At 45.6% G+C, this 20595-nt stretch overlaps 2 protein-coding genes across 5 annotated transcripts in view; one reads left to right on the forward strand and one right to left on the reverse strand.

Annotated features, from left to right (window-relative positions):
• Window positions 1-7453, reverse strand: part of ZNRF1 (zinc and ring finger 1) — a 99561-nt gene extending 92108 nt beyond the window's left edge. For both annotated transcript variants that reach the window (XM_079907186.1, XM_079907185.1), the window contains exon 1: window positions 6389-7453. In XM_079907186.1, the coding sequence (XP_079763312.1) occupies window positions 6389-6812 (424 nt within the window). In that variant the 5' untranslated portion in view covers window positions 6813-7453. The remainder of the gene's footprint in view (window positions 1-6388) is intronic.
• Window positions 7454-15947: 8494 nt separating this feature from the next.
• WDR59 (WD repeat domain 59) overlaps window positions 15948-20595 on the forward strand; it is a 117155-nt gene continuing 112507 nt past the window's right edge. For all 3 annotated transcript variants that reach the window (XM_079907189.1, XM_079907190.1, XM_079907188.1), the window contains exon 1: window positions 15948-16113. In XM_079907189.1, the coding sequence (XP_079763315.1) occupies window positions 16060-16113 (54 nt within the window). In that variant the 5' untranslated portion in view covers window positions 15948-16059. The remainder of the gene's footprint in view (window positions 16114-20595) is intronic.

Raw genomic sequence — 20595 nt, forward strand, 5'->3', positions numbered from 1 at the left:
GAGTGAAGAGTAGAGAGGAGATCATCCGTGTAGCAGCCTCATGGACAAGCGCCTGAATTTGTTTATTCAACAGAGGAACTGATGAAGAAGGTAAGATCTTCCACAAGCTGCAATATTCAGACTTTCTCTTAAAGGAGTAGAGAAGCAAAAATTCTTAGAAAGAACAAAGTAATGCCAATCACCTTCATAATAAATATACATTCCCAGCACCTAGCACAGGTCTGGGTATACTGGAAGCACTCAATCTCAGTTGAATAAATGAATATCTTAGCTCAACAGATCTCCACACACACACACAAAGTCTCATACTTTCAGTCAGCTAAAAAAAAAAGGGTATTTTGTCCACTTTAAAGTCTGGATTCATCCTGAGATCTTGTACTTGTCTAGCTGGGGATATAAGAAAGAGGATGTAACTCAGGAAGCCCTTCTGTAGCACAAGGATAGGGGACACTGCCACAACTACCTTCTGTTCGGAGCAACTCGGGACCAAGGCAGATTGGCTCAGGCCTATCTGTAGGAGAAAAATGCTTAGTACCATGTAAAAGAAAACAGCCAAAGAATGAACAATGCTCTTGCTGGGTGGATCTACCCTCTGGGAGCAATAGAAAAGAAGATTTGTATGTATTCTGCCTGGGAACTATCTGACTAGTTTAGTGATACTGAAAGTGATGCTAATGAATGCATGAGAAAAGCATTCAGAGTTCTTTCTCTCTGTTTATGGAGAGAAAAGTTAAATCCATGGTAGGGGTGCACTTCAGATATAGACGGTATTCTGACTACATGTGTAGAATCATTTGTTACAAATTCAGATTCTCCTGAACTCTGGGAGCGGGGTCCTGTCCCCTGCATTGTTCATGAGACCCTAGAGAAGACTGGACAGAGTCAAGCTTGAAAACCCTTTGAACCATTCACAGAGATCAGGAGAGCTCTTGTCTCCATCTGCCTCCTTCTCCTTACAGATCCGGGAGGGCACCATAAATTCTTGCCATGCCTCCTTTTTACGGGGCACAGCGAATTCCTCCTTCCTCTCTACTCCCAACAGAGGAAGGCTGTACTCTCAATTCCAACAACTCGAGGGAGATCTCAAGGTAAGCAGTCTCATCAGCCTACAGAGTACCCCAGCTGCGGCTTTCAGATTAAATCTGGTTCTTTATTTGCTTCGCACTTGAGGGTTGGTCTTCAGGTTACGCACCCCTCATCCATTTAGCCTATCCAAATCAGGAACCCAACTGTTGGTTTCAAGGATAAACCTGTGTTCTTATAAGGAAATAAGATTCAGAGGTGAAAACGGCCAGGCCTGTAAGAAGTCCATTCTCATACTCAAGCCTACACCCACCATAATCACCAGGAACCATCTGACGGAGACAAGGCCATGGCAAAGCTTGGAAAAGAAACAAATGGAAATGTGTACACATCCATCATTCTAAAAGATGGGGAACAGCATTTAGGTTTTGGACTCACTTCAAGATTTTGGTACCTCAGCCTCAGTGACCCAGTCATTAAAAACACCCCCTACTTAAGGGTTAGTAAGAGCAAAACCAAGAGCTTAAGTTACCACCACTTCCCTATAACTTTTTTCCAATTTTGAAACTGTCAAAATTGAAGTTTAGTTTTAAAATTGGGTTTGCTAAAATGTAGGTGCCCAATAAGCTTGGGTTGAATGTCACATCTGTCAAATACAAAGCATGTTCCTTTCCCCAAAAGGAACTGGAGTTGCATTTCTGGTAAAGAGTGGCTTGGCTCAGAGAGTATTCCTCATGATCTAGTTGGGGTGTGTCTTTGTTTAATGGCAAAATGTACACATCCCATAAAACACACACTTTAAGAGTGAAACCACTGTTTCTTGCAACACCTTTCAAACTCCAGTGAGGGAGAATTAACTGTGACCTTCAAGAAACGATCTCCTCCTCAAGGGAACTGTTTTTTTCTTTTATAGAAAATAAGCCCTCATGGTAATAGCTAAAAAACTGTGCTTTTTAAAAAGTCTTCCAAGAAAACCCAGTCTTCATTAAGAATAAAACTTCTGCAGGGCAGGGACCCATCATGCTCTCTGGAGGCCACAGAATGCTTTTCCTTTTCCAGAAACGATGGAGAGAACCATTACATCTAGCACACCTATAGTGAGGCACAAAGAGGCTTTCTGATCCACTCCGATGGAATTGGCAACTCTCCCTAATTATTTAAGAACAGAGAAAATTAAATCACTTGAGAACCCTAGAGTGGCAGCAAAGTAGAACCCATGAGATATCCTGCTGGCACGTTCAAAGACTTACCAAAAAGTCACCATCTATCAGCCCCTGTTGATGGCTTGGTAACAACAGAGAACAGTTTCGTTTTCTGCACATGCACGTGTATACATGCATCTGACTAAGAAGTTGGAGGGAGACCTCAATGACCAGCCATTTTATATTAGGGCCCAGGAAACAGGCAACCTCTTCCTTCCAACACGGTGGAGCCTCTATATTTTTTCCCCCACATCTAGAAATCTGTATTCTGAGATACACAGGACTACAAAGGGATGACCAGACCTCCAGAATACCACCCAACCATTAGGAGTGAAACACCTTATAGCAAAACGCATTTTATGTGGAAAAGAAGGGACTCTACTCGGATTCCGTAAAGCAGCTCTTCTCAAGTGGCATTCTTATTATGGACGGCCCCCACAATACAGGTCAGATTTCAGTAGAGAACACTAGCTTCCATTTCGGGGAAAGAGTTCACACGATCCTAAATCTCTCTGTCCAGCAACTTCTGAAGAGATGAAAGAAGGCAGAGAACTCTAGAAGTGTCCCTGTAAGAACACCACTTCCCATTTCTATGTTATTTGGCTTTTGTAAACACCATCTCATGAGAGCACGACAGCGACCCGGCAAGGTAAGCAGAACAGGTATTATCTCCATCTTACAGGTGGAGAAACGGTGACTCTGAGGCTAAATGACTCACTTGCACAAGGTCACAAGACAGGCAGTTAACTAGCAGCCTAACCGCAGGAGGAGCCTAGCCCTCTGACACACAAGCAGTGCAATTTCCACGACGCTATCCAGCTTCCTCATGTTTCAGGTTGAGAGGCAGTAGAGGGTAATGGCTAAGAGACCAGGTGGATTCTGATGCTGGCAGAGCTGCATTTCAATCCCAACTCTGCCACCTATTAGCTATCTGGCCTTGTGTAGGTTCCTTAACCTCCCTTTACACCTCAGTTTCTTCACCTGTAAAATGGGAATTAAAACGTTTTACCTCCTAGAGTTATAGTGATGATTAAATGAGCCGATGAACATACGGCACTCTAATTCATTCACTCAACAAATATTTGTGCCTGGTACATGGAGTGCAGGAGTTACAACAGTGGTCAAGAGGCACAGTCTTCCTCTCATGGAGCTTAAAATTTAGTCAACTTAAAACAGAAAGAGTAAATGGATAAATACAATGTGTTAAGTGCTATTAAGGTAACAGGCGAGTGACTGGAGAGACTGACAGGAGGGAGCCAATTTTTAAGAGTGGTCTCTAAGGAGAAATTTAAGTTGAGCCCTAAGGGATCATAAAAGGCTATCCCTGGGCGGAATGGAAGGAAAAGCATTCCAGGCAAAGGAAATAGGGCGTGCAAGGGTCACAGCCCAGAGAAGGCAAATGTGACCGTGTGTATCCTCGCAGCATTTGGGCAGCAACTTTTACAGGCTGGCTGTATTTGTATTTTAAAAATAACAAAGACAAGGCTCAAGAGAGGTGAGGTGTCTCGTCCAAGGTCACAGCTTCTCCAAGGAGGAGCTGAGACCCCAGTATTCTACCTCTTGACATAACATCAGCTCGCGCCTTTTGAGGAAGCCTCTAGCTCACTGAACTCCCCCACTTATTTCACTGACAGCTGTTTTCTGCGCCTATGAAGAGTTCCAAAAGCACCTTGAGAACACAAGCAACAACATCACATCAACTTCCAGGCATCTAGTCAACTGTGCACTGAAATCCTCACTCTTCTACTCTTAAGACACAAGAGTGAAAACTGCTGGGACCTTCCCCAAGGCTCCAAAATTTCTCTTCTTACAGCAACAAACAAGAGAGGAAGGGGATGTCCTGGAAGGAAGAGCCTGTGGCCTGTTGCAGAAGGTGAGATAGAACCACCATTGCAGAAGAGCGGAAATATCAAAGTTCCTCTCAAATGAGCTGCACAGGAAAAACTAATTACTTTATTTGAATAAAACAACAAATCCCTAAGGAGGTGGTTCTCAATCAGGCGATACCCCGCCCCCACCAAGAGCACTTTGAAATCTGTGGGAGTATTGAGTGGACAGGGCCAGGTATGTTCAATGTCCTGCAAAAGGACAGGATGGTCCTATAACAACTATATTACCCAAAATATTAACAGCGCCCCCCATTTTAATATTAATCCCTCAAGGGATTAATATGCTCCAACTTTTCCTATAGTCCCTGGTTCACTGGCTCTTCCTAACCTCACTACAACTAGATTTAAAAAACTTGAGGTTTTATAGCTGAGGAGTCTGTTTTGGAATCCAGTTTTAAGCTCATAGCTCCAGCATGGGACTTGGTAGTGGAATAAGGAAAAAGACGTTTCTAGTAAGAGACAGACAAGAAATTTCAGCAAGGGAACTCCTTCTCCAGAGAAACCTCTATAAGATTACATTTTTGCAACACAAAATTTCTACTTGTGCTTTTTGAGAACCTCCTTACAGTACTCTTCAGCTTAAAATCAGACACTAATGACAGTTCTTTTAAAAACTTAACTACAATCATCTCAAAAATACACCTGACTCCTTCTGGACCAAATTTTATAGGAAGTATTATTAAGTTCAAGATGTCTAAGGGAGGGAGATGCAAGAGGGAAGACATATGGGGACATATGTATATGTATAACTGATTCACTTTGTTATAGAGCAGAAACTGACACACCATTGTAAAGCAATTATACTCTAATAAAGATGTTTAAAAAAAAAAGATGTCTAAAGCTGATCAAATGTCCAGAAGTACCAAAGGTAGTCATGCCTTGCATCTCATTCAGGGCAGAGTTGGATGCATGCAGGTCAGAGAAGCTCCAATGATAGCTAGAGGTCTGTTCAGGGATTAAAATTCCATCGTAGCAAAAAAAAAAAAAAAAAAAAAATTTCCATCCTAGCAATTGAAAGCCACTTTCAAATGTTACCCTAAATTAGTCACTAATTCTCCCTAAAAATGATTTCACAATTATTTTAAAGAACTGAAAAAAAGATTAAGACCATTTACAGAAATAGAGATACAAAAAGTCTACCCTATTTCACAATAGCTAGAACAGTGCTCCAACAAATAAATCCTCCATAAAGCAATCTTTCTTCTACACAATATCTAAATTTTCTGAAGTCTCCCAAAGGAGTATGAATATGTTAACTTCTTCACTGCAACTTCCCAATTAGCAAATAGCGGCCCCACACCCCTTCTGACCAATTTTCTAGAAGCCTAACCTGGCTTCTCAGGTTAGCTAAGCAGACAGACCTGTTTTCCTCCAGAAGCACTGAGCAGTGCCTTTTCTGCCCTGCCTGTTACAGCCTGGGAAATCCTCCTCCAGCTTTTCGCTGACCTGTCACCAGAAGTTCACAAAATGAATTCATCCAGGTTCTTTGAATCCTCCTTTCCCCCTGACATGTGCCAACAGTCAGGCAATAAAATGCCACCTCTTGGTTAAAAAAAGATGCAGAATACCCAGAAGACCAAGCACTTAGCATGGAGGGGGAGAAAAAAGATGGAGGGATGCAAGAGTCATTGAGCCAAGGCTACTGCATGCAGCACGGGTAACCAGGGCCCTGGTCCTGCAAAGCCTCCCAGGGAGGCTCCCGGCTGGGCCCTCCATCCAGCAGGCCACACCTGTCTATGACAGCAGCCGCTCCACTTTAAACAATCCAAACAGATTTCCAGCAGGGTGGCAAACCTGGGCACCCGTCTCTCCCAGCAAGAGCAAGAGCCCTAATCCAAACACCACTTGGCCCCAATTTTTTCACACCCTTTGTTTAGGAGACACCGCTTGGTCAAATTGGATCCTTCTCTCTCTGTTACCAGTGAGGCAAGCACAATGCAGCAGTTGCAAAAAGAAAGCTTCGAGGCCGACTTGCGATAAGCCAGACAAGACCTGAGGATGGGGATGCCAGTGAATGAGACTTCAATAGGCATCCATAAGTGAACCAACACCTGAAGCCCTAATACGCCCGGCTCCGCAGCCTCTCAGAAAGCCTCTTTTCTAGAGGGTGGGTATCCCATTCATCCCTTGGCTTCTGAAACCAAGGGGAAGGCAGACAGATCCAGGTTGCGCACTCCACCTCCAAATCTTCGCACACGCGCGAAGGTGTGGGGCGCCCCGGCGCGCCCTCGCTTGCACTCCACCCTCTGAGGCCTCCACCAACCGCGGACTCACCACTGTGCGAGCTGAACCACCTGGGTGCGATGTGCAGAGGTAGAGCATCCGCCAGCGAGGCTCGGGAGCCCAGGTACAGCATCCCGTCTCTATGGTGACCGCCGCCCGTCTCCTGGTAACCATTGCCGTGGGCATAGGTGGAGTCGGACGCCGACCCTCCGCCGCCGGGCGCCCTCTCGGAGTCGCCGGTCCCCCGGGAGGCGGGGGTGTAGAGGCCAAAGGGCACCCCCCCGGCCGTGCTGGGGTCCATGCCCATGCCCGCCACCGAACTGACCGAGCGGCTGCGCAGCCCCATGGCCCCGCCGCCCGCCCGGTAGTGCCCAAAGTGGGGCGCCCCTCCCGGCGGGGGCACGGCGCTGTCATCGGTGGAGACCCCCGGGAAAGGGCCCCGGGAGCGGGCCGCCGTGCTCTGCTTGCCCCCCATGCTCGCCCGGGCCCCGTGGGGCGGGAACCTGGAGGCCGAGACCCTCCCCCACTTCTCAGCAGCGGGGGGAGGGTTGGGCGAGCATAAAGGGGGAGGGAGTCAAAAAAGGAGACCGGGAAAGAAAAAAGGAAAAAAAAGAAAAAAAGAAAAGAAAACCCGCGGGCGGAAGAGGCAGGCGAGCGGGGATCCCAAACTAAGAATTTAAAACGATCCAAGCCAAACGCATGTTTCCCCTCAAGGTCCAAAGAGGCGCAGTCCGGCGCGGGCTCGGCGCGCCACAGGCCGCCCCCGGGCCCCCGAAAGCCGGGGGAGCTGCAAGGAAGGAGGGAGGGAGGCGGCGGGCGAGCGGGCGGGCGGGCGCAGGGAGGCGCCCAAGGAGGCGGCCCGCCCGACAGCAGGAGGCGGAGGAGGGCTGGGGGCGCCGGGCGCGTCCCCCGCCTCAGGACGCCGCGGCCATGGACGGCGACCCGGACCCCTCCAGGCCTCGGGCGGGCTGCGGCGCTGGGCAGCCAGGCGGAGCTCGGGAAGCCGCGGTCGCGTGGCGTAGCGCTCTCGCTCCAGCCGCAGCCGCCGCCGCCGCCTGCCCCGCCAGCCGCACCGCCCTGCTCGGTCCCGGGCTGCGCTCGCCGGCGCTCCTCGCCGCCGTGGAGACAATGGAGAGAAGCAGAGCGCAGGCGCCGCCCGCGCCCCCTCCCCCTCCCCCTCCCCCCCCCCCCCCCCCGCCGGGTTAACCCCTTCGCGGCCCCTGCAGCGCCGGGCTCTGACGCCCGAGAGGTCCCACCCACCCACCCAGCCCGCCTGGAAACTGAGTGGCCTGAGACATGGGGCGTCAGGAACAGAAGCAAGGCGTCTTTCTAAAAAAGCCCTCTTTTAGCCCCTGAAAGTAGCTGATGATTCAGAGGGGAACCACCTATGGGGGGAGGGGCGACCATGGTTCGAGGTGTGGGAAGGAAACGCAGGGAAGAATAAAAATTACTCTAGGCGCCTACCTGGCTTTGAGGGTCACTGGTCAAGCTCCCCTCCCGGCACAAATTTGCCCCCACAGCGCCCTCTGGTGGACGTGCTGTCAGTTCTATCGGAGTTCCCCATCCTAGAACCCCTAAAGTCAGGAAGCTTAGCATTTGGGGGATTTTTAGTTTTTCGGGGGTACTTTTCACTGGGGCACTTGTGACTCCAGATTTTTCTGACAGTAGATCAGAACTTCCTATTTGGGGCTTAAGCAAATGGGTAGATTTCTTAGCTAAAATGTGATCCTGAAAATCATTAGGTGTACGATAAAAAGTGAAAAGATATAGACATGGAAATGGAATAATACAGCTAGAACTAGTGATTTTAGAAACTCCCTAGTCCAAGGCGGGACCCCTGTTTTGTTTACCATTTATCCTGGCACGCACCACAGGGCCTGCGACACAGTAGGTACTCAATAAATATTTGCTGACCAAGTCTGCACTTTGGAATATGTATCTCTCACATATTCACACTCACTGATTCATCGTTCGTTCATCCATTCATTGGTTCAACAACTATTTTTCAAGTGCTGGCTATGAGCATCACCCAGTCCCTGGCCTGACTTCCTTGCCCTAAATGTCCTCCAGATACTTCCAAATCAAGGAGCCAAAACAGGATGTAAAGAAATATTAAAACCAAAAAAAGAAAGGTTGATCTGTCACAGGTATTGATTGTCCCAGTGTGACCAGCTTGGAAAGAAACAGGAGGAAGGCTATGTGCAAGCATGGAGTGCTTTTGAGGGCAGGGGAGGCAGTGAGCAAAAAGCCCTGCTGAAGGAAGTTGAGATTTCTGTATGAGAAATGATGTAGCAAAAACAGAATGTTTTAATACCCAAGAAGTTATCTGTAAGTGCCTAAATGGGGAATTTGTATACACCTAAGATCCAAATACGTGATCTGAAGAAAAACAAGAAAGTTTAAATTTAACCCAATTTCCTCCCTGAAGAAAGAAGTGGGGTATTTCAGTACCATGCAGAAAAGAGGATACTAGATCCCTTGACAGATGTCTATTGGGGAGATAAATATATAATCAATAAGTATTGTAACCATCTAACTAGCGTTTGATTTTCCTATTCATTCAACACTTTTTTTTAATGTTGAACAAAATATGAATTTCTTTTTTTTTTTTTTTTTTTTTTTTTTGCTGCGTGGCACAGCTTGTGTGATCTTAGTTCCCCAACCGGGGATCAAACCTGGGCTCCGGCAGTGAAAGCGCGGTGTCCTAACCATTGGACCACCAGGGAATTCCAAACATATGAATTTCTAGTAAGTGCCAGGCACTGCACTAAGTTCTAGGATACGATAGTGAGAAAGACGTATAGAGTCTTGTTCTCATAGGGCTTCAGAAGAAACACTAACCTAAATGTCCATCAACCGATGAATGGATAAACCGAATGTGGTATATCCATATGATGGACTGTTATTCAGCCATAAAAAGAATAAAGTGCTGATACATGCTACAACATGAATGAACCTTGAAAACACTAAGTAAAAGGAGCCAATCACAAAAGATCTTATATTGTCTGATTCCACTTATATGAAATGTCTAGAATAGGCAAATCCACTGAGACAGAAAGAAAGCCTGGAGGGAGGGGAGAATGGAGAATGACTGCTACTGGGTTTCTTTTTGGAGTGGTGAAAATGTTCTGGCATTAGATAATGGGGATGGTTGTACAACCTTGTAAATATACCAAAAAAGAAAAAACAACCCACTGAATTATACACTTAAAAGTGTGAATTTGATGGTGTATGAATTACAGTGCAGTAACATATATATATATATATATATATATATATATGAAGTATCAAAGGAGGCAGTGACAGTACAGTGTGGTAAATAAGCCTAGAACAGGGACTTCCCTGGTGGTGCAGTGGTTAAGAATCCGCCTGCCAATGCAGGGGACATGGGTTCAATCCCTGGTCCGGGAAAAATCCCACATGCCACGGAGCAACTAAGCGCGTGTGCCACAACTACTGAGCCTGCGCTGTAGAGCCCACAAGCCACAACTACTGAAGCCCCTGTGCCTAGAGCCTGTGCTCCACAACAAGAGAAACCACTGCAATGAGAAGCCCGCGCACCGCAACGAACAGTAGCCCCCACTTGCCACAACTAGAGAAAGCCCGCGTGCAGCAACAAAGACCCAACACAGCCAAAAATGAATAAATAAAATTATTTAATAAAAAAAAAAGCCTAGAACAGTGCCTGGCAAGTACGTGACACTCAATAAATGTTTGTGAAATGAATGAATGAATGACTAAGTGCTATGAGAGTTCAAGACCATGGTGCTGATGGAAGGAGACAGGCACAGACACAGTGATTCTAAGCCAAGACCTAAAAGATGAGTTGGAGATTAGCCAGGGAAAGCAGGGTGGTGGTGGGGCATTAGCTGTGTTTCAGGAAGAGAAGAATGTTCCAAGCAAAGGGAACAGCACGTTCAAAGGAACTGAAAGACGAAAGACGCAGTAGAGCTGCAAAGAGAGGAAGTGGTCCTCAGAAGCTGACAAGAGGGTCCAGGGAGCCATGGGAAGGAGCATGGACCGTATCCTGAGGGGATGGGGAGCTGTGGAAAGATTTATCAACATCATTATCATTAAAAATAATGATTAATAAGGCTAATGATTAATGAAGATTCCAACTTGGAAAATTAAGAAACTTATCCTCTCCCCAAATAAAGATCTATATTTTTCTTTGCTTACATATTCATAAAGATACTGGATGGAAACATGAAACAACATAGTGTAGTCCCTTGGGGGGGTGGGCAGTAGGAACTGGAGAGCTGGGTGAGAGGATAGATGGGAAATGTTTCATTTCATTATATACCTTTTTGTATTTTAGTGTTTCAGCCATGTAAATTTAAATAGAGAGAGAGAGAAAGAGATAGAGGTATATAGAAAGCGTATACCGCATGCTTTAAGACTTCATCTTCCAATGCAGGGGGTGTGGGTTTGATCCCTGGTCAGGAAGCTAAGATCCCACATGCCTTGCGGTCAAAAAAACAAAACATAAAACAGAAGCAATATTGTAACAAATTCAATAAAGACTTTAAAAATGGTCCATATCAAAAAAAAATCTTAAAAAAAAGGATATACCACATGGACACTGAAAAGTCATACAGCTGGAAGGAGCAAAGCTGGACTTCTAAGCTTTACAGTGAACATGCCCATCAAGGAATCTTTGCATGACAATTTCATTTTCTCTCTATGCTTTCCAACGGGGTGAAAAAGATTAGATCTGCTTAACAGCTCTATTTCTTTTTGTATATTAATAATTTGCCTTTAAGTTGTATATTCCAATCTACTATCATAAGCTAGTCTCTCTCACATCTGGCACCATGTAAGTCCCCCAGACTTACATTTTTCAAGGTGATGTTCAAAACCGGGGTTTTGCACCATTGTTATGCACTGACATTGCAAAGGCAAATGGCTTTGGCAATGCTGATTTGTTTTTAAATTGAGGTATAGGGACTTCCCTGATGGTCCAGTGGTTAGGACTCTGTGCTTCCACCACAGGGGGCCCGGTGTTCTATCCCTGGTCAGGAAACTAGGATCCCGCATGCCATGCAGCATGGCCAAAATAAATAAATAAAGATATTTTAAAATTGAGGTATAGTTGATTTACAATATTATAGGTCAGGTGTATACCATAGTAATTTGCAATTTTTAAAGGTTATACTCCATTTATAGTTATTATAAAATATTGGCTACAGTCAATGCTGATTTTATCAGCTCTTTCTCCTGACTATTCTGGTAGGTGGGTTAGTGATTTATTAACCCTGTTTCACAGCTGAAGGAGAGCCACGAAGCAGTTCGCCCAGGGTAAGTGAGAGCATGAAGATAAAAAATAAAACAGAGATCCCAAGTCTAGCTGGGGCCGTTCTTGCATCTGATATCCTTGCATCAAGAGAGTCCAAAATGCGGACTTCCCTGGTGGTCCGGCAGTTAAAACTCTGACTTCCACTGCAGGGGGCACAGGTTTGATCCCTGGTTGGGGAACCAAGATCCCACATGCTGCGTGGTGTGGCCAAAAAGTAGAAAAAATAAATACATTAAAAAAAAAAAAAAAAGAGTATCCAGAATGACTTGCCACTCTCTCCAGACCTGTTAACTTTAAACCAAGAACCCACAGGAGAAACTTGGAACGAAATACGTACAGGGCTCTTGATGAAACAAACGATGAAATGAAACAAATCTGAGGCTTCAAGTCTCAGTGGATGCCTGTTGTTATGCCATGAGTCCCTCTTTCTAAGATGTAAAGGACAGAATCAAGCTACTGAATGATTGAACTTTCCCTGCTCTGTATCTTAATATTTTCATTTCAGGGGGAAATTTGTCATATGAATAACTGCACAAGGAGATAACAAGGGCATTGCCTGAGAAAGGCTGCCACTCGAGGTCCCACAGGCCACCTAAATTTAGTGTCATCACATTGCAGAGAGCAGGGGCTTCACCTTTGTAGATCAGGCTCTCAGCTGATCAGGCTCTCACAGCAACGAAGAGTAGCCCCCGCTCGCCGCAACTAGAGAAAGCCCGCGCGCAGCAACAAAGACCCAACACAGCCAAAAATAAATACTTTTTTTTTTTTTTTTTTTGTGGTACGCGGGCCTCTCACTGTTGTGGCCTCTCCTGTTGCGGAGCACAGGCTCTGGACGCGCAGGCTCAGCGGCCATGGCTCACAGGCCCAGCCGCTCCGCGGCATGTGGGATCTTCCCAGACCAGGGCACGAACCCATGTCCCCTGCATCGGCAGACGGACTGTCAACCACTGCGCCACCAGGGAAGCCCCAATTAAAAAAAAAAAAAAAAAAAATGTAAGTCTGGGACTTGAAGTGTTCAGAAAATGGGGGAAATGGCTTGTTAGGGCCTACTCCTGGGAAATAGCCAGGGTGGGGATGGCATGGACGAGTATCTCCAAGTAAGAAACTTTCTCCCAGGTCTCTCATGGCTCTTTAGGTTTTTAATCGTTTTGCTTGAAAAGAGAAAACGTAAATAGAGAAAATCAGGGTAATGGTCAACCAAATGCATATAGCAAGGAGCCAGAGCATGTGGGCACATCCACAAATATTTGTTGATTGATGAAAAGAGGGAAATTACTGGTAGAGCTCAGGGCAGGGTTCCAAGATTCCCAGATGTAGAGAGACTGAGGGGTCAGCTAACTCCACATTCTACAGAAGAGGAAACAGGGGACCAGAAAGATAAAGGATCCTGCTCAGACTTGCAAGGCTAGCTGCTGATAAGAGCCAGCCAGAGCCCTGGATTTCTGGGTTGGCCACATACCCTTCCTTCCTGTGGCGTGGCTAGCAAGTGACCTTCTGAAAAGACATTGTTTGGTGATAAGGGCCCTGTGGCCTGGTCAGCAAGTTGAGGTCTGCTTGACAAGGGACACCTCAATGGTCTCCAGTCTCTTACTCAGGACATTCATATGCGGATCTCAGGGGAGCACACTAGTGAAGAAGCAAGCAGAGAGCTCTAGACTTAGCTCTGGAATCCTTACTCTTTCGTGGTGACAGCGTGGGTGGGAGATGGAAAGAAGGGCTGAGGAGGCAGTTAGAAAGGGGCTCATGGTCCCTCCCTCAAAAATTCTACCTTGCCTTTTTCACATTCAAGAAACAAGACACTGGGAGAACAGAGAAAACCAAGGATTTGAAACCCAAAGTACTTTCTGTACCTAATAACCATGACAAGCAGATTTTGAGAACTAGACAAAAATGAACTAAAGAGGTGGGAGTGGGGGAGGGTTGCAGAAATGCTCGGGCAGGGGCAGTCCTACTGGTTTTAGTGGGAAAGGAATTACTAAGCTGCATATAGACAGAGAGCTTTGAAATCTCTCTCTCTACCTCTATCTCTATGCAAAATAAAACTTCAAAGCCTAAGCAGGACCCTTCCTAAATAGCCCTTTTCAACTTTTCTAGCTGTACTTTTTGTTATATCCTGTCACCTACCCTAAGTTACAGTTGTACCTGACTATTTGCTAACCACTCATTCAGTGGATATTTATTGAGCACCTACTACATCCTAAGCAACAGGCAAATAAATAAGAATATGATGTGTTAAATGAATTGATTCATTTATTCCTATGTGATGGCATAAGCATACCTAGAAACTATTCTTTATCTTTCCCTCTCTGTGCCCTTGAACGTGGCTTGCAGTTTTTCCCCTTCCTGGCCCTCTGAGCTGAGGCCCTTCTCTCTAGAGCAGTCTTTGGCACTTTTGGTGGAGAATTGGGAAGAAACTGGAAGGCAGGAAGAAAAGCCAGTGCAGGAGTGTGGAGGCCAGGGCTGGAGGAAATTTTTAAGGGCTGTGTTGTGTGAGTATAATAACTGATAGGTGAATGAGAAAGAAAGCAAGGGATTTTACGGAGAACTATTGGTGATTCTGTATTTCTTTCTGGGTGTAAAGAACTACAAGTAAAGACCATGAATAGTTTTAGAAATTGCTTTTGGTTTCACAGAGAGCATCCTTTGGATGTAGACAGCACTGTGCGGGCATGATATATGCTTTTCGCATTTATTCATTGGACCAATATTCATGGAGTGCCATGTATGTGCGGTCGCCATGCAGGGCTGAACAAAACAGACCTGGTCCCTCTCCTCCTAAAACTTGAAAATATTCAATAAACAAATATTGAGTTACATATTGTGATGTGTATTTTGAAGGAAAGAAAGAAGCACAGTGTCATGAGTGTTAACTGGGGAACTGCTTTATGTCTTTGGAACATATCATCCTGCTCTTCACACTTTTTGATGCTGAAGTACTTTTTCTGATAGTGGACTCTATCAAAAATCCTAATAATATACTGAAAAGCTCAAATGTCACGGTCTTCAGGATGCTATGTCATGTCTCCCATTTAAGCTGTTCTCTCCTGGCACGTTGCTTTTATAAAACACAATTCTGCCAAGTGTATACCTGTTGTACAGTGACCAACTGTCTCTGTTTGCCCACATTGAGCAGCTTCCTGGCATGAGTTGGTCACCCTAACCTGTTGACAAGTCTGTCTTCCCCATTATATCCAACACTCCAGGAGGGAAAGGAAGCCTTCTTATCTCTATTCATGCAACAACTTGCATGTAGAAATAGAGTTAATATTAACAACAATAATAATAGCTTACACTTGAGTGTTGACTATATTCCAGGCCCTATGCTTGCTTAACTCCTTGCAACAAGCAAACAAACTACTTCCTTCTATAGAGAAACTGAGGCTAAGCCAGTTAAGCCCAGGATTTGAGAGGCTGAGGCTGAAAAAGAGAACCTCTTAATCACCACTCCCCGTACTAGCACAGCAGTCCTCCAACTTTTTGATCTCAGGTTCTCTTTACACTCCTAAAAATCATTAATAACCCCCCAAAACTTTTGTGTGGGAGATGTCTAGTACATCAGAAATTAAAACTGAGAACTTAAAAAATATATATTTTATTTAAACATCAATGTGCATTCACATCAATAACACATTTTGTAAGTAAAAAATAACTATTTTCCAAAATAATGGTTTTGTGAGAAGAGTGGCAAATCCCTTTAATGTCTGGCTTAACAGAAACCCACTGGATTTTCACATCTGCGTCTACGTTCAATCTGTTACAAATATGTATCATGTAGCCTCTGGAAAACTCCATTGTACACTGGTGAAAGAAAATGAAAAAGGCAAATAACTTCTTTGTATGACTATGAAAATTGTTTTGCCTTCGGAGACCCCCTGGGTCCTTGGATACTTTGGCAAGCGCCGCTGTACTGTATAAAACAATTCACTCTTTCCAATGCCTTTGTGACAGGCCTCAGGGGAAGAGGTAACCACTGGTTTGCACTAATGTCGGGCTTTGGTTATATACGGCCTGGGCCTTGCGAAGGACACCAGCGAGGAGACAGAGAGGTGCCTCCCCTCGTCCAAACCTTAACCTGCAAGCTCTTCGCGGATTGCCCACAAGTGGCTAGACCTTGGCCTACAACTCCCGGCAGAGCTCGCGGCAGGGGGCGTGTATTCACAGGCGCGAGGAGCGTGGGTGACTCTAGCCGAGTGACGAAGTAAGGGGGCGTGTCTGTTTTGGGGCAGGCGCAGTGCCGCAATTGGATAATCCGGGAAGAGGGGGCGGAGCCAGTGTTTGGGTCAGCCAATGGTTTGCAGTCAGACGGAAGGGGGGACGGGGCGTGGCTGGACTGGCTCGGGGCTGCGTGGGGCTCACCGAACCCGGGAACGCGGGTGTCGTGGGTGGGAACGCGTAGTCCTGGGACCGCCGAGTCTGGGCGCGGGAGATGGCGGCGCGATGGAGCAGCGAGAACGTGGTAGTGGAGTTCCGCGACTCCCAGGTGAGCTCGGGGCCTAATGGAGCCTTTTAAGCATGCGCCCTTCCTGGTTCCCCTCCCCCACGCTGCCGGGTCATTCTTGGGGGCGGCAGGGCGACCCCCAGTCCGGGCTGGAGAGATGGGCAAGGGAGTGACCCGGACCTGTCAGACCCAAGCGGGTGAGAGGATCCTTGATGACCGTTGCGGGTGTTTGGGGCTGGCATGGGCGGGGTTTCGGGGTTCCCCTCGTGGATACCGGGAGTGGAGTCTCCCTGGGGACATCGAACTGCAGAGATTGCGCGCTAGTGAGCGCTGAGGGGAGGCTTCCCATGACCACAGTGGTGAGCGAGGGGGTTTAGGTACCCCTGCGCCTAGTGACTTTGGGCAAGTCGCAGAACTTATTTGAGCCTCAGATGCATGGACTTAACCCTGTCTCACAGGTCTTTGGAGTGGATTCGATAAAAAAAAAAACTGCATGCAAAGTGCCTGTTTCGCGCCTAAGCTTTTAAGTGGTTACTGATGCTAGGATAGTGGAAAATACCGTAGGTGAATAGGAGTATGCACTGCATGTATTGCCCGCGTTCGAATCCCGCCTCAGCTCTTAGCCTGTCATCACCCTCTGCGCATGTTTTCTCACCTGTAAGAGGTGCGAATCGTACCTACCTCATAGGGTTGCTGTGAGAATTTTGAGGTCATACATTTAGAATGTGTGGCACAGTGCTGGACACATAGTAAGCCCAAAGGAACGCTAGTATTTACTAGGAATTTTTACCATTTTTCTATTTCGTTCCTTCCATATGCCGGGCCTTGTGCTAAGTGATCTACATTTCCTTTTTCTAATTCATGAAAGAACCATGCAAGATAAGTGGATTTTTTTTTTTTTTTCCCCAACAGGGAAGCTGATCCCCATTTGGCTGATCCCAAGTGACTTGGCCAAGGCCTCCCATTATGTGGTCGCATTGGGATTTGAACACAGGCGTCTGGCCCCAGGGCCTTGTTGTGCTCATTACACTACTCTGCTTCATACTGTATGAGCCCGTCATACAGTCGTTTTACAATAAATATCATGCCCCCCTTTCCCCAGCACCTAGGACAGTGTGTTGGTGATTCTCTTCATGTATCGAACACATAATTTATTGAATACCTTCAGTGTGCCAGACTTTCATTCAGTCATTTTTTCAGTAAGGGTTTATTGAGCTTTTGACAGGTGCACACTGTACCAGGCACTGTGTTGGTGCGCAGGTGATTTATACTGAAGGGGAATCTGGATTTACGATAAGGGGGTGATGTGGTTTCTTCTTTCTAAAACCTATCCCTTCTTTTGCCGTAAAGATGCATGAGGGGAGAACTTCCCACCAATTTGCTCTATGGCTGCCCTTGATACATAGTGCCCATGGAGAGTTTGAGCAACCGCATTTGGGTGAAAGGATCCTAAAGCACTTTGCACTGTCGGCATGGTGTCTCTGGGAGGAAGAAAGATGCCAGACTCCCAGGGGAAAAGAACCATATTCCTGTTACCCTTTTTGTTAATTGCTTTCACTGGGGACTAAGAAAAGAATCATGTGTCCTACCTCTGAGCTTGCTAATTTGGAAGCTACTAATCTGCAAACCCTTTAATTTTCACAGAAACCCAGGTAGTCTCACCCCTGCTTCTCTACACGGATGTAATTGAAAAGACCTGCAGAGAGGGTGTTGACACATATATTAGGATGCTATGAAGTCGTATCAAATAATTAAACCTAAACAGCAGTTGTCATAGTAAGAGAACAAACTAAATTGGGTAATTTAACTGCCTTGTGGGAGTTTCTGTTTTTCTTTCTGATTTTTCTATTCATTTGGAAGGGTGAGTCTTAGTGTGAATTAGTATGGTTTTGTAGTTGATTTTGGTGATCACTGGGAGGGGTAGGGACTCATTTTATTAACTATTTCATTAATGTAGAAAGAAAAAGTTAAAACTCTTCACACCGCCTTTCTGAAAAGGCAGAACAATAAACTTTTCCAAACAGCCCACCACCTTTTTTTTTTTTGACTGCATTGGGTCTTCGTTGGTGTGACCCCACCACTTTTAAAAATCATTTAAAAAATTTAAAGCTTTTAGGTTTTTCAGAGAAAAACCCCAGTCTGAAAGGTGTAACTTTTTTACATTTTATATGTGTCATTTACTTTATAAAACAGATGTTACTTTCACCGATTAATAGTGAGGAAGCTGTGCTGCTTGGCATCTACTCTGAAGTGGTCCCTGGAATCGATGAGTGTGAACGCTGAGAAAGCTTAGCGATAGTTTTCTAGAGCAACACCATCCACTAGAACTTTCTGAGATGATGGAAATGTGGCTCTTCAACACTTGAAATGGGGCTAGTGTGACTGAAACAGTGTTTTGTGTTTTTTTTTTCCGGTACGTGGGCCTCTCACTGTTGTGGCCTCTCCCGTTGCGGAGCACAGGCTCCAGACGTGCAGGCTTAGCGGCCATGGCTCATGGGCCCAGCCCCTCTGTGGCATGTGGGATCTTCCCAGACCGGGGCACGAACCCGTGTCCCCTGTATCGGCAGGCGGACTCTCAACCACTGCACCACCAGGGAAGCCCGAAACAGTGTATTTTAATTAATTAATTAATTAAAAAATAAATTTATTGTATTTATTTATTTTTGGCTGCGTTGGGTCTTCGTTGCTGCACACGGGCTTTCTCTAGTGGCGAGCGGGGGCTACTCTTCGTTGCGGTGCTCAGGCTTCTCATTGTGGTGGCTTCTCTTTGTTGCAGAGCATGGGCTCTAGGTGTGCAGGCTTCAGTAGTTGTGGCATGCGGGTTCAGTACTTGTGGCTTGCTGGCTCTAGAGCACAGGCTCAGTAGTTGTGGTGCACGGGCTTAGTTGCTCAGGGGCATGTGGGATCTTCCTGGACCAGGGCTGGAACCCATGTCCCCTGCATTGGCAGGTGGATTCTTAACCACTGCGCCACCAGGGAAGTCCTTTTTTTTTTAATTTTTTTTTTTTTTTTGGCTGTGTTGGGTCTTAGTTGCAGCACGTGGGATCTTCGTTGAGGCAGGCAGGATCTTTTGTTGCCGTGGGTGGGCTCTTCATTGCGGTGTGCGGGCTCCTCTCTAGTTGTGGCGTGCAGGCTCCTCTCTAGTTGTGGCGCGCAGGCTCCTCTCTAGTTGTGGCGTGTGTGTTTTCTCTTTAGTTGTGGTGCGCAGGCTCCAGAGCGCATGGGCTCTGTAGTTTGCAGCACGTGGTCTCTTTAGTTGAGGCTCCCAGGCTCAGTTGTGGCACGCAGGCTTAGTTGCCCCGCGGCATGTGGGATCTTCGCTCCCTGACCAGGGATCAAACGCGTGTCCCCTGTGTTGGAGGGCAGATTCTCTACCACTGGACCACCTGGGAAGTCCCAGCACAAGATATCTTAACATTTGTATGTGTCCTTTTCAATTTCTTTCATTAATGTTTTATAGTTTTCAGTATACATGTCTTTCACCTCCTTGGTTAAATTTATTTCTAGGTTGTAAATGGGATTGTTTGATGCAATTGTAAATGGGATTGTTTTCTTTATATCTTGTCCTGATGATGTATTAGTGTATATTAGTGTATAGAAATGCTACAGATTTTTGTGTATTAATTTTGTATCCCACAACTTTATTTAATTCGTTTATTAGTTCTAACAGGTTTTTGATGGAGTCTTTAGAGTTTTCTGTATTTAATGTCGTGTCTTCTGCAAATGGTGACAGTTTTACTTCTTCCATTCAAATTTTGATACCTTTTATTTCTTTTTCTTGCCTAATTTGCTCTGGCTAGGACTTCCAATACTGTGTTGAATAGATGTGACAAGAGTGGGCATCCTTGTCTTGTTCCTGATCTTAGAAGAAAGGCTTTCAGTTTTTCACTGTTGAGTATGATGTTAGCTGTGGGCTTGTCATATATGGACTTTATTATGTTGAGGTATGTTCCCTCTATATTTACTTTGTTGAGAGTGTTTATCATAAATGGATGTTGAATTTTGTCAAATGCTTTTTCTGCATCTATTGAGATGTTCATATGATTTTTATTCTTCATTTTGTTAATGTGGTGTATCACACTGACTGATTTGTGGTTATTGAATCATCCTTGCATCCAAGGAATAAGTCACACTATGATCCTTTTAATGTCTTGTTGAATTCAGTTTGCTAATATTTTGTTGAGGATTTTTGCATCTGTGTTCATCAGGGATATTGGCCTGTAATTTTCTTTTCTTGTGATGTCCTTATCTGGTTTTGGTATCAGGGTAATACTGGCTTCATAAAATGAGTTTGGAAGAGTTCCCTGCTCTTACGGTTTTTGGAAAAGTTTGAGAAGGTTTGGTATTAAATCTTCTTTGGATGTTCTGTAGAATTCACCAGTGAAGCTCTCTGGTCCTGGACTTTAGTTTGTTAGCAGGTTTTTGATTACTGATTCAGTCTTTTTTTTTTTTTTTTTGCAGTACGTGGGCCTCTCACTGCTGTGGCCTCTCCCGTTGTGGAGCACAGGCTCCGAACGCGCAGGC

The sequence above is a fragment of the Stenella coeruleoalba genome (assembly GCF_951394435.1).
Source record: "Stenella coeruleoalba genome assembly, chromosome: 20".
Taxonomy (NCBI): domain Eukaryota; kingdom Metazoa; phylum Chordata; class Mammalia; order Artiodactyla; family Delphinidae; genus Stenella; species Stenella coeruleoalba.